This window comes from Epinephelus moara, chromosome 16 (assembly GCF_006386435.1).
Source record: "Epinephelus moara isolate mb chromosome 16, YSFRI_EMoa_1.0, whole genome shotgun sequence".
Taxonomy (NCBI): Eukaryota; Metazoa; Chordata; class Actinopteri; order Perciformes; family Serranidae; genus Epinephelus; species Epinephelus moara.
This window is the reverse complement of record NC_065521.1, coordinates 25133498-25147016: the sequence shown is the minus strand read 5'-3', so window position 1 is coordinate 25147016 and position 13519 is coordinate 25133498. Positions and strand designations below refer to the sequence as shown.

General features: G+C 41.4%; 2 protein-coding genes across 3 annotated transcripts in view; one reads left to right on the top strand and one right to left on the bottom strand.

Annotated features, from left to right (window-relative positions):
- The first annotated feature begins 1474 nt into the window (after positions 1–1474).
- Positions 1475–8543, top strand: zgc:153867 (uncharacterized protein LOC337226 homolog). 2 transcript variants are annotated; one of them, XM_050064223.1, is made up of 7 exons: positions 1475–1606; positions 2024–2051; positions 4754–4897; positions 5059–5232; positions 6451–6528; positions 6894–6928; positions 7996–8543. In XM_050064223.1, exons 1-6 carry the CDS (start codon positions 1604–1606, stop codon positions 6920–6922), a joined length of 456 nt encoding a protein of 151 aa, XP_049920180.1. In that variant the 5' UTR covers positions 1475–1603; the 3' UTR covers positions 6923–6928; positions 7996–8543. The 2 variants fall into 2 exon arrangements, with proteins under 2 accessions (XP_049920180.1, XP_049920179.1); XM_050064222.1 differs by lacking the exon at positions 6894–6928 and having other exon boundaries at positions 1476–1606.
- A 2327-nt stretch (positions 8544–10870) lies between these two features.
- c1ql4a (complement component 1, q subcomponent-like 4) overlaps positions 10871–13519 on the bottom strand; it is a 10810-nt gene continuing 8161 nt past the window's right edge. The window contains exon 3 of the mRNA XM_050066048.1: positions 10871–12226. Within this exon, the coding sequence (XP_049922005.1) occupies positions 12047–12226 (180 nt within the window). The 3' untranslated portion in view covers positions 10871–12046. The remainder of the gene's footprint in view (positions 12227–13519) is intronic.

The following is a 13519-nucleotide window of genomic DNA, read 5'->3' as shown; positions in this document are numbered from 1 at the left end:
CCTTAATTTCCACAATCTTGTGGACTGAGCACATGTTTGATAAAACGGAGTTAAATCTCTCGGCATCCATTTTCAAGCTCTCTGTGTGTTTGTGTCCTTGCAGACGAGAAAAGGGGGAGCGCACATTTCCGGGAGGGCGTGTCCTTTTCAAAAATGCAAGAGGCGTTGCTTTGTCGCCGGCCATTTTCGTTAAACACACTTTAGAAAGGAGTGTCCCCAGACTATCAGAAGGCAGAGATCTCTGATTGTCTGGTGGCGAGACTATTTCAACATTGGATTGTATTGTTGATGTGCAAATTAGCATCAAGATGTTCTACCGGTTTCCCTTTTTTAATGACGATTACAGACGACCGCCGTGTCCTGGTATGGAGTATATCCTCTCACGCAGGTGCAGAACATACGTGCTTGTTGGCCGTCGGTTTGGTGTGTTCATATGCAACTTTTTGGCTGAGACATAGCAACATGAGGCAATGCAGCAGGGGGCTCTCATCACAGCTAGTTCTCTGCGGTTGGTTTGGTGTGTCTGGGGCCTGGGCCTGTAGAGTTGAAGGACTGCTTATGCCGCTTGATCACCAACTTAGGCCCTGATCACATAGGATGCGTTTTAGTAGCTGGGGGCACCTTTTTGTAATTGATTTTAATGAGAATGAAGCTTCTTTTTTTTCGCTCTAAGCACCTGTCATTTTTGCCGGAGCGCTCTGAATGCCTCAAGTCGAAAAAACTTCAACTCAGAGCAGAAAAACACCTGATGTCATCTCTGCCTTTTTACCATTAGCTATACGGCCCGACGATAGACAGCAGGTTGTCAAACTGCCCCCAAGTCATGCTAAAACATGCCTAGAAACGGCCATCATTGAGGCGAAGCTCCTGGACCAACCGATGGTACTCCCTGTGATCCATCCTCCTTTCAGGGTCTCGTGTACCCGCACAGATCTCCGTTTCCTTGCACCCGATAAACTATTAACTGATAGCCTCTCACCCTCAACTAGAGCGACAGCAAGTACCCTCTGCCTGAACATTTTAGGGACTAGATACTAATTACTGTCAAATGAATAAAATAAGTAAACAGTACATTGATTACACAGGAATGTTAGGAGGTGATGGGGGTGGTTGCCTTGCAACAATAAAAAGGCACAGCAGGCTTTTTTCTTTTTTTTTTTTTTTACTAGTGACATTCGGTTAAAAAAAAGTGTGGTGCGTCATTCTGCAGGCTGCAAAACGTGTCCTGTGTGATCAGGTCCTCACACTGTCATGTCTTTCCCCATGAAAGGGCATTGGAGTTCCAGAAAGGAAAAGAAATTAAAGCAAACTGAAATTGTAAAAAATAAAATAAAATAAAAAAGAAACAGAAAGATGGATTACAAGAGGAGGGGTGGGGGGACCCAAATTTGGTGCTACGCCCCTGACTGTCAATCACAAGCCTTACCTAGAGCTGTATTCCTATATAAGGAGTGTGGCTGTTCGCCCTCCTGCTAGGACGTCCTGCGTGCTCTACGTGATGACGCACGGCTGTTAAGGTTTTCTTACTCTTCCCTGCTCTGAGAGAGCCGTCACACATTCTTGGGTTTGCCAACGCCTCGGACACACCTCAGCTAACACAGTCATGGTGGGTTTATTTTGTTCCACTTGACGACCTAATTAACACTACCATCTTTCTTGTGTATTTAGTTAATGTTTCGAGAAAATGTTTTAGCTTTGTAAAGATGTTTAAGTTGAGTTTGAATGTCTGAAGTGGCTCGCGGGTTGCTAGCGGAAGTGCAACTTTTGAGAAGCTAACGTTAGCTTGCACTGTCGATAAAGTTAACAATCACATAATAAGCTAAGTAATGTAAGTAATGTCACCAAAGTGCCCGCGGGTACGGTAATCGTTGCAGAATGTGGTATTGGTAGGGAAGAGCTGATTTAACTAAATCGAACTATCTGACAAATACGTTACTAAAGCCACCGAAGTTTACTCAAGCTAGCTTTGCACTGCGTAGCGAAACGAGCCGTTTTTTACAAACCCTAATTTCTCTTTGAACAGTCTGACTTCTCGGAAGATCAGATCCTTGGTGAGTTTTGATTTTGTGTTGCCACATTTTCCACATCTTGCTTGTTTTGCATGCTTTCATTCTTGCTTGGTTCAGACCCTTTGCCCTGTATTTTCACTGTCACCCTGCTCTATGGCGCCTGTCACAGTAGTTTTTAGGTAAGGTTTTCCTCCTTTATTTCCGTACTGTTTCATCACTTTCCACTTGCAACTGCTTGTTCTTTCCAGATTGAATTTAACATGGATCAGATTCATGGTAAGTCAGTGAAATGGGAACCGCCTTAGCACAAAACTGATGACTATCTCGGAGTGTTTAGGATGTGATCTGCATGGTGGATTTGGGGAAACCAAATGTGTTTTTAAATGTGAATGAGAGTGGCTTTGCACTGTTGTTTGCCACGTCAAAATCAGTCATATTGTTGCATAAAACGTGATAATACTTAACCAGCTTTGACCGTGTGTTGCAGTGTTTTTGTATATGGTCAGTCGTGCATTAGCAGTATTACTAAAGTTAAAAGTGGCCAAAGCTCATATGTGTCCTCATAAGTCTTGTTCTGTGAAACTGTAGTCATCCCTGGCTGTGTCAGTTTGCCATAAACTTTGCCTGTTATCTTCCAAGCAGCTCATCTCCAAGAGCGTGCCCTTTTTTGGTGCTGGATACAGTGGTGGATGGTTTTTGTCCTAGGGCTGGTTTGTTTAATCACAGTTGACATAATAGGCTATAGCTCCTCTCACTCTCCTCCTACTTTCCTCCACTCCTCTAATACCAAATATGGTGTTGGGAAAAGTGCTCACACGCCAGAGGGGAAGAGGCACATTCCTCACAACAGGAAAAACTGCACAACAGTGCCTGAGCTTTTTTGGGAAATAGCCTGTCCCATAACATTAGGTCCAGACTGCTGCCCGGATATTGTGTAATTTCGACTCCATGTCTCCCTGATTGTTAATTCTTAGCTAAGCTTTTTGTTTGGCTGTTGAGTCTGACTAGAATGCCTGATCAAAGCTACGTCAATCAACCTTGTGATCACTGACAAGATTGAATCATTGCTGACAGGTGATAACGCCTAGGTAATTCCACTTGAACAACAACAGAAGTGCTCAATACTTGGTAATGTGAATGCTTTACAAGGCTTAGGTAGCTCACAACCTTATTGACTATTCAAGAGTACTGTAAAATATCACTGTCAAAATGAAGTTGGCAAACAGTACGGATGTCAGACGATGTTTTGAAAAATGTTTCAAGTCAACTGCAGCATCATTCTCATTCTCATCATTCAGCATCAAATAGACCCTTACTGAATCTGATAACACTAATAACTGAAACAGTGTGAACTACTGACACATTAATCTTGTCATTGATTAGATTAATTGAACTGAAACCAATAAGTGAAACCAATAAGTTGCATAATGCACAATGTTAATGTTTTTTAACCAAATTAATTTGTTTGTCTGGTTAAAAAGAAAATGAGGGGATTCACAATTTTTTTTCTAAATCTAGCAGAGCTTATGGTGTTTTTGTTTTATAGCCTGCTGACAATTAACAAAGCTGAAACCATCAGTGAATTTCAGACAGATGTGTTGTTTATCAAGTCAAATTGTCAAACATTTTTGTTTATTTCAGCTTTTCAGACAAGATTTGCATGCTTTTCAATGGTTTATATCAATAACAATGCTTGTGTTTTTGGCCATTAGTCACACAAAATAAGCAATAAGACCTAATTTTTAGAAAACTGAGTGTCAGATATACAGCCCTTACTGTAATCAAAGAGTTTAAAATAAGAGTTTGAAGTCTTTTCTAATGTTCTGTAGGAAATGTTGTCACTTCTGTTTAGACCAAGAGCACTGAGGATGGGGTTGGCCGTCTTATTTCATTTTATTTATTTATTTATGTACTTATTTTTTTTCAGATAATAAATCTCTGAAAACAGTTGAGCCCTTGCAACATTTTCCTTTCCTTTTCCAGAGTTTTTTTTAGAAACATTTTTTTCCTAAGATATATATCCATACCCATTTTTTCTGGTCCTTTATTTTATTTAAACACATTTCCTGTAATTCAGACAAATTTAATATATTTGAAAACTAAATACATAAATGTTTGCATGTTAAAACTACAATAACGAGAGAGCATGTATTGTTGCATTGGAGAAGTTGTTTCCTTTTGTTATTGTCAGTTCAGTGAAGAAATCATTCACTGACCAGATGACTATCGCCAATATACAGTATTTCTGAATTGAGGAAGTCAGAGGGATGTTTGCAATGTCACGCAGCAGAGTACATAGAGCAAGCTGTTGCACCACACTTTACCATGGAAATGGTAGAAATATTCACTTAAAGAATTTCAGATTTTTTGGAGTGTTTGAACAAATCTTGCCAATATACAGTGCGTGTGGGATTGCCCAATACAGGTGTAAATTATCAATACATCTACTATTGTGGATAGAATGGCTAGAGTTGACTTGGCTGGAGTGGTATATAAAAACCTATGCAGAGTTGTGGATGTGGTTATGTATTTCCTGCCTGCTCACTTAAAAGTTAGACCAGATCATGTCATAATCTGTGCTTTCTCTTGTCTGCTTGTTCTGTTTTTTTTTTTTTCCATCTAGCACTAGAGCACTAGCTCTTCCTATCTTCATATCATTCCTCCATACATATATGCTAATCTCTTAATTTCAACAATAATTCATACTCTTACTCTAATAAGTCATGTGTCTGTGTACCCTACAGAGTTTAAGGAGGCTTTCCTCCTTTTCGACAGGACAGGGGATGGCAAGGTCAGCTACAGCCAGTGTGGGGACGTCATGCGCGCCCTGGGACAGAATCCTGTCAACGCTGAGGTGCTCAAGGTCCTGGGCAACCCCAAGGCAGAGGGTGAGAGGAAAAAAACCTTAGTGGGAGACTTTCACTGTGATTAAAGAAACAAATCTGCTGTAATTCTAATCTTTCTGTTGCAGTGTGGTGTGTGTTGCAGTTGGAGGCTCAAACATGTTATTTGTCATTTAACAACGTTATTTATTCTGTCCTTTTTTCAGAGATGAACCACAAGATGCTAGATTTTGAGCAGTTCCTGCCCATGCTTCAGGCTATTGCTAAGAATAAAGATCAGGGCTCCATGGAGGATTTTGTGGAGGGACTGCGCGTCTTTGACAAGGAGGGCAATGGCACAGTAATGGGAGCAGAGCTTCGTCACGTCCTCACCACACTAGGCAAGTTACATTTTTATCACTCTTGAATCAATACAGTTATCTGACTATTTTAAGTTGATTTCATTTATGCACACTGTTTAATTTTTTTCCACTTAACCTGAAAATATTATAATCCTCATAACGAATAGCATTAGTGCAAAATTGGTTACTGTAAATTGAATGTACATGGCATCAAAAGTATACTATATGCTAGGGTTGTCAAGATACTAAAATTTCAAACTCGATATAGATAATATTCAGTACTCGATACCATTTTCGATACAGCAGCAAAAAATTAGGAGGCATGTCATTTTTTAAATAAAGATCAGAACAGTAACATCAATGATAACAACAAAAAATCCCCCCAAAATAAATAACAACCAGAAACAAGATCTGTCCATACAAATGTATTTATCTACAGCCCTGTTTATTTTCTGTGCTTCTGGTGAATTGGCACCATATTTTCGTTGCTGATTAAATAGAGTTGGTAGTTTAGGCTCAGGATACTCCTGTTTCTACCTCACTATGTGATCAGAGAACCAGGGGTTACGGGAGAAACCCAACGTTTTTTCAGCTTCAATCTGTGACTTTACAATTAACATAACTTTTCAGACACACATAATTGTGTTGTCCTGGTAAACTAACATTGTCTGTTAATGTTACAGACGGGCATGACTGAAGTTATATTTTAGTTTGATGCTGGCGACACCAGCTGCTCAGCTGCTAGTGAGGGGAGGGGCTGTACCTGCCGTCTGCAGCGTGCTGTGTTCACTTCAATAAATATTTCCAAAGAGCGCTTTTTCCTTTATCATTTTTGACCGAAACTGGCTGCTCTGATCCTCCTGCAGCCGCGCTGGCCATATTACAGCAACAGAAATGTGTGCATGCATACACAGCAACGACAACAAGCCAGGGTTGCAGCGAGGGCTCTGTGCCTGCCAGACGCTGCCTGCACAGCGCGTGTCTGTTGGACCCGTCGCGCGCACCCGACAGGCACTGAGGTGGCGTGCACTGTTAGTATCGATACTTTTGTAAATTAGTATTGTATCCGGATACAGAAAAGTATCGATACTTTTGACAACCCTACTATATGCATGTTTGTAAATGAATTTGGTGTCATTGGTTGAGCAAGTGTATTTGTAGTACGAGTGTCTTGTGAAATCCCTTGTTATCACATTTTTAAAAAACACGATAATCTCACTCATGTAATATGAATTAACGTTTTTGTTTCATTTGCAGGTGAGAAAATGACGGAGGAGGAAGTTGAGACGCTCTTGGCAGGACACGAAGACGCAAATGGGTGCATCAATTATGAAGGTGAGAGGGAAAGAAATGAACAAGACAAAAATGGGACACTTACTGTAATTAGGCTGATGGTGCGTGATGATGCCTCAGTCACAAATTCCATTGCGTGTGTGCTGTATTGACATGTGAAATAATGTGTCAAAAAGTCAGATTTCTGTTCAGAGTTATTTTATGGCAATCATTGGAAGCACCCTTTTTAACTACTGAACTGCCACTACAGTAATGCTTGCTTTTGTCTCAATGATGAGGTAGGTATCTATCCATGTCACAGTTGAATGTCTTTTATGTGTCTTTACGCTTATGGTCAATTGACCGCTCTAAGAGGCCGTGTATAAATGTCAACTGCTGACAGTGTGTTAACTGTTCTTCCTCTGCAGCATTTGTCCGCCACATCATGTCAGGCTGAGGGCCGGTACGGGCATTTGGTATACCATGAGATGACATCTCCAGGCTTTCCTGCATTTTAGTTTTTAAATAATCCATTCTCATTAGGCTGCCCTAACACTAATCAGCTGTAGCTGCACTGTTCATATTTGCAAGCGGGAACAAGGTGCTGTTGCAAAGTAGATTTGCCCCATAGGTGCCTGTGGGAAAGCCTGGCGGTCCCTCTCATCCTTAGTCCTGAGGCTTTGACCCATGTATAGCCTCCTGCTCTTCTGTCTCTCTCTCCTGCAGCCCTCTGTCTTGGCCCCTGGCTGCAGCATGCCCCTCTGCATGTGTCGGGGACTCCCCTCAGTTTATACAGGGATATGGTGGATACAGGGAAGTGACTGGTCGCATTCAGGGAAATCCTGGTGGCCGCCATTGAGTTATTTGAGCTGATGGGTTTAGGAGTCTCGAAGCAGCTCTTCTAAACTCATTTGCATGTCTTTGGTGCTAATTAGATTGTCTTTTTTTCCTCTGTTGGTGTTAGAGGTGCTGCTCTTTTCACAGACAGATGAAATAGACAGTTCATTACATTGGAGACATTTTTTTTTACACTCCAATATAGCCACCAGCTTTGAGAGTGGACCAGTCCCTTTTTCTACTAACCAGAGAATTGCAATGAGTCGCTCTTGTGCTGATTGTTTTCTCCTCAACTGATGGAAGCTGAATTCGTAGCTGGCCGCTCTCTGACTGGACTGTAGCTCCCTTGATCTTCTCCCCTTTTTCTCTGCTTCTCAACTAGAGGAAAGCATACAGCGAGGATGGCTTCTCTAACCAGCTCATTCTGGATCACAGACATGGCCAAATGCTTTGGCTAAATAGGAGATAGAGATGATTACCTCACCCATTTCTCTCAGTACCCTCTTCAACCCCTTCTTTCCTCTGGGTGAGCAGAGTGTGGGGGATCTGCTTCCAAATACAGCGTCTCCCACCCAGGCTCTCCAAAGCTGGATGAGGAGGGGGCTATAGCGCCTTATGCTGTAGTTGGAGTTGGTCTCTGCCAAGATTTAGACCACGAGTCTCACGCTTGTCTCTTTCATCTCTCTTTTACAGAACTGGTCAGGATGGTCATGAACGGGTGAAGACGAAGAACATCCAACTTTTTTTTTTACCCTGTCACATGCACCCTGTTTTTGACGTTAGCTTCTACATGCCCCCAACTTTTTCCATGGATTAGTTTTCTACATTTAATTTAAGAAGTGCCTTTACATTCCCCACATAAGACCACTTTTCACATGTGTGACCAACTTGTATGCATTCAGGAGTCTTAATGCTTACGTTGTTTGCAATAACATTCCAAGATGCAGCTCTTAAGACATAAATTTATTGATATACTGTAAATGTTGATACTTGTGTGTCAATGTTTGATGGGACAATAAAATATATGGTATATACAGTATACATAACTGTCGGCAACCTACTGTATTATTGGCTAAGACTTGCTTTGGCTGAAGAACGTGTTCCTCTGATCCTGTGGTAAATCGGTATATTTAAAGCCATACTATCATGAGGTAGAAAGAAACATTTCAGCGTGGTTCCCATGTTTTTAAGTCACCCAATTATGTTGCTGCATTAAATAAATGTTTTTTCCTGACACCTCATCATCTGTGTTTTGAGCAGGGGTTTTTTTTCCATTCGATGAAATAAGGTGCAAAATGTGTCACTGACTTGTCTTGACACAAGAGGGCAGTGTTGCTGCTGAAATCTGGTATGGTAAAGGGGCCGCTTTACTGTCACGATATTCAGGAGTCATATCTTGATCTGTTCTTTATGCCTTTTCTTTCTTTTTTTTTTAAACTAAATGTCGAATTGAAAGTACATCATGAGTGTAAGCTGTGGTGCTCAAGTCAATATAAACTATTATTGCCTGAGACAATTTAGGGTTTCTTTTATTGGTTGCATTTGTTTAGTATCATTGCATGCTCAAATTGTAGCCCAAAAATATTTCATTGTGCATATTTTGTAGACATGCTGTAAATGTTCTGAGTAATGATTGGGTGACAAAGCACGAGGATATGAGCAGTAGAAGGCTGTTTGGTGGCTTCCTGACCTTTTCTTCATTTTCCTCACAGGCAGCCACAACTATTTCCCCTCATTAGGCACTGCAGCTATTGGAGTGTGGAGCTTATGTGTGTGGGGTAGGGTTCAGGAGGGTGTCATAGTCCACTGCTGAATAGGTTGTCCACTAATTACTCGGTGTGTGTGTGTATGTGTGTGGTCGATGGAAGTCAAGGCTATTGATTATTTTAATCCTCCTATTTGTGAGTCTGTGATCCTCGTGGCTCTGCATTCGACAGGGGAATCACTAATGGGCCTCAGCGCAGCCTGTCTCAGACCTCTCCCCGTCCAATTAACTTTCAACTGGAATCTGCCAGGAGAGAGAGCCGGGGGCTGGGCCCAGGCATGGCGCGGCTACATCCCTCTTTCTCCGCTCAGGAGCAACAGATTCGCCAAATCCTTTAAGTCTAGAATGCCATCAGCTCTCTGCTCTAATTAGACACTTTCTTTTTGCCTGTAATCTAAGAGGTATTCAAGATTTCATTCTCTTTAACATGGAGATGACATCTCTCTCTGCCTGGTTTAGAAACCGTTAAAGTGGCGATACAATTATGATTACTTGAATATACTGGTGACATTAACTGTAGAAAATGACGTGAAGTGTGGGCATATTCACCAAGTGACTGTGGTTTCTCAATCGCAAATAGTTGGGACTTTTCAGCAGTGTTAGGTACAATTGCTTCTGCGCAATTATGCATTGTGAAATGACACCCAGAGTTGCAATATATGCAGTGTTTTTAACTCCTGTCAGGCCATGTCTGAATGAGTTTTTACATTTCAAAGGAAACTTAGACTGCAAATTTTTCCCAAAGAGCTCTCTCTTTAAGGTAATTGTGAGCCAATTAAATAGCAAAAACAGCCCTGAATTCCTGTGACCTTTCTTCTTTTATTTGATTAAAAAAAAAAGCTGATTATTAACACAAAGGAACAGAACAACGGGTTTGGTTTGCAGTCAGCCGATGAAATGAAAATTAATCAGCAACTATTTTGATGAACAATTTTTCATCATTTATCAAAACAAATTTCATCCAAAAATCCACAAGCTCCAGCTGTACAAATGTGATCATTGGCTTTTTTCTTCTTTTATATTCCTCCTTTGTCTTATATGGTATTAATCTGAGTGTCTTTGAATTTTGGGGTGTTGGTCAGATGCAACAACAGATGTTTTAGTGATGAAACATTAACATTTTTAAATTTATTTTTACCAAACAATTAATTGATTATTCCGGGAAATAATAGATGAATCAGTAGTAGAAACAGTGATTAATTGTAGCTCCTAGTTTGCTTAATCAAATTTAGGTAGTGACTAAGTGAGGTATTTTATTTTCCAAAGCACTGTAAATATAGTTTTTGTATTCAGAAATATAAATTCACTCAGGCTAGATAAGCTGGTTTGTTTGAACGAGAGAGAGCATTTTGTTGTTATTGGTGTCCTCTCTAACAAATGATCTTGCTTGAAAATTCTGATGAACAATATCGATCCTTACCAAACCCTGAGCCAGTTTGGTTTGCGCAATTGATCACCATATTGTTCTATTTAAAATGTATACATCCACTGGATTTTGTAGATCCTGGGTGTATTATAAGCCGAGATCAATATAGCGATATTAATGTTTGTGTCTTAGACAGTGTCTTAAGACATATTGGAAATCCATGGTGTAGCAGGCAGTGGCTGTAGTCAGCTTCGATCTCGGCTGTAAGTCCACGCAGCCATGTCATATATCCAATTCTCCACAGTCAGTCCAAGTGGTCACTTCAAACAAAGCTGAACCAGGGTCTGCGTGTGTTTTTGATGGCAGGGTGTACACGCCTTTATTCAGCCCTGCCTCACACACACGCCAAAACAACATGCAGGAACACAGACAAGGTAGGTATAGATACTTTAATAGCAACTTTCCACTGAGCCTATATTCAACATACCAGATAGCCCATCTCAGGAGTACTGTTTATACATATGATGATACTTTAACAGGGTCTCTCAAAAATAAAGTACTAAGTAGGTATGGCAGTGTAATTACAGTAACGTGCCTGTAATGTATTGTACAACATTTAATGTAAGTAAAACACTGCAGCTGTTACTTTTCACTGCCTCATTATATTACAGTATCTATAGATCCACTCACACCCACACACTCACTCACACACACACACACACACGCACACACACAATATTGTCAATAATGCACTTGGCAATTTAAACTTCATCACACACAAGTGCCATCCATAAAATGTGTTGCCCTGTAACATGTTTTGTTTAATCTCGCTATGTGATGTCCTGCGTCATGATGGAAACAGGAAAGAAAGGTCAAACATCTGTGTTTATTCAGATGGCCTTGTTTTAATCAGTTGGCCCCGATGCATGGGGAATCACAACAGGGGTTTAATTTCATCTGGTGTAATTCACTTTAGGGAGAAATATCTGTTACAGTGATGGGTTGCAAAATGTAGGCAGGCCATTTCGATCAGAGGTCACTGGGATGGAGAGCAGAAATGTGTAAGGTAAAGACTGGAGTGCAGCAGTTGTGTGTTTGCCTCGGCTTAGTCGTCTTGTTTAATGGCACCCTCAACACCATTATTGCATTAAAACACAGTTAGACTGATGGTGTTTGTTATATTCTAGTCGTCACAATGTCAGTTAATATGGAACACATTAAAGTATTTTAGATATTTCAGAGCCACAACGTGCAATTGTTATGTGCACCTATACTGTACATCTTCTGATATTCATATTTGCACAAAAGGCGACAATAGTTGCAGGTGCTCGTGATGATTGGCTCAAAATCACACAGCTCGGCTTAATTCCACTTATCTCTGATTTTCACTCCATCCACGCTTCTGTAGTCTGTTGTAATCTCAGGATGTCTGTATGTGTTTGCTTGCATTTGTGTGTGTGTGTTTTTGTGTGTACATGCAGGCATCGTGTGTGTGCATGTCTGTGTGTGTGCATTAATTTGCATACGTACATGTCGTGTGGATATGTCTATGTGTGTGTGTGTGTGTGTGTGTGTGTGTGTTGGTGTCCACTCTCCGTGGTTGAGGATTAGATTCAGTCTGGGTAGATGAGGAAGCCGGAGAAGGTGCTGTACTTGTTTGTGTTCCCTCCGTGGACCTTCCCTCCGTCCAGCTGCACACACACCTCATCACCCACGTCCAAATGCAGGATCACACTGTTGGAGGCGTAGTCGTAATTCTGATCAGCGTCCTGAGCGATGGCGCTGGCTCTTACCTGTCAGCCATAGAGGACATACGCATTGACAATTAGAACATGGACGAAACTGAACAAACACTTGCAAATGTCACGGCCACTTATTCAACAGCTCCAGGAACTCAGCAGCTCTGAAACCACTACATCTCATTCTGTTTCTCTGAGGCTGGGTCACGATCAATTATTAACAGCCCTCACATGAGACACTCGTGAGTATGACATCACCTCTGCATTCATGCTGGATGAACATATGGATGGGACTGTGACCCGCGACCCCACAGGTGGACTGTTATCGACCGGCTGGGGCTGGGGGCTCAGGGCAAAGGAGCGGGGATGGAGATCTGATTGGGTTGTGGAGATAAGCGGACTCACTGGGGACAACAGGTTGTCTTTGGGGAAACTAGCTCAGCTGAGAAACACCATCACTATCCGTACCAGCTATTGACCTGTTGCTTATGATCCTGGACCAGCTCAATATGCATGATATTGAGTGGGTATGCCGAAGTCAGACAGTTTCACATTTGCATGCTGTGTGCGAGTTTGGTCTTATTGACTCAGCAGCAGTGGATCTTTACTTGTTTGTTAACACATTTAATTGGGTTTACTCATTGTAGACATTTAAATACACATGCCTGGATTAAGTTACGGATGTAGAGAAAACACACCACCCTGGCAACATGTATCACTGCATTATTCAATGTTAGATATTTAATGGCATGTACATATCAGGGGCTTAGAGTAAATAGTAGCATATAGATCTTTGAAAAGATTCCCTTTGCGTGAAGTCTGATTAAGGAGCAATTTGGTTTAAAAGTGTAATCTAAAATGCTTTTTTTTTTTTTCTTTTTTTTTTGCTGTAGATAGATAGATGGAGATGGATACATGGATAGATGGATAGATAAAGTATAATCGTACACTACGTTGCATTCCTAAAAACCTCCTAAGCAGGATGTATCAATAATTCTGGTGTAGCCGCTCCAATCATCAGACATATGTCAGCCATCAGTGGCCTTGTGTCTGGCTCAGTGTCCATCTACGGTGGGAGCACTCAATCTGTGTCAGCAGCTAGACAAGCCACGCACATCTCCATGACAGCCACAGAATATGATCTGCAACTCAACTACCATCATGTCATACCCATCACTGGGGCCTCTTTCTCCCCAACGAGCACGCATCAATTTGAAAACAGTCAATCACGGAGCAACAGAGCCTGAATTACTGTAAAAAAAAAAAAAAAATGCTCTTTTCCCCATGTGCACCTATCCATTTTGCCCCCCCCCCCCCCCCCCCCCCCCCCCCCCCCCCACGCCAAAA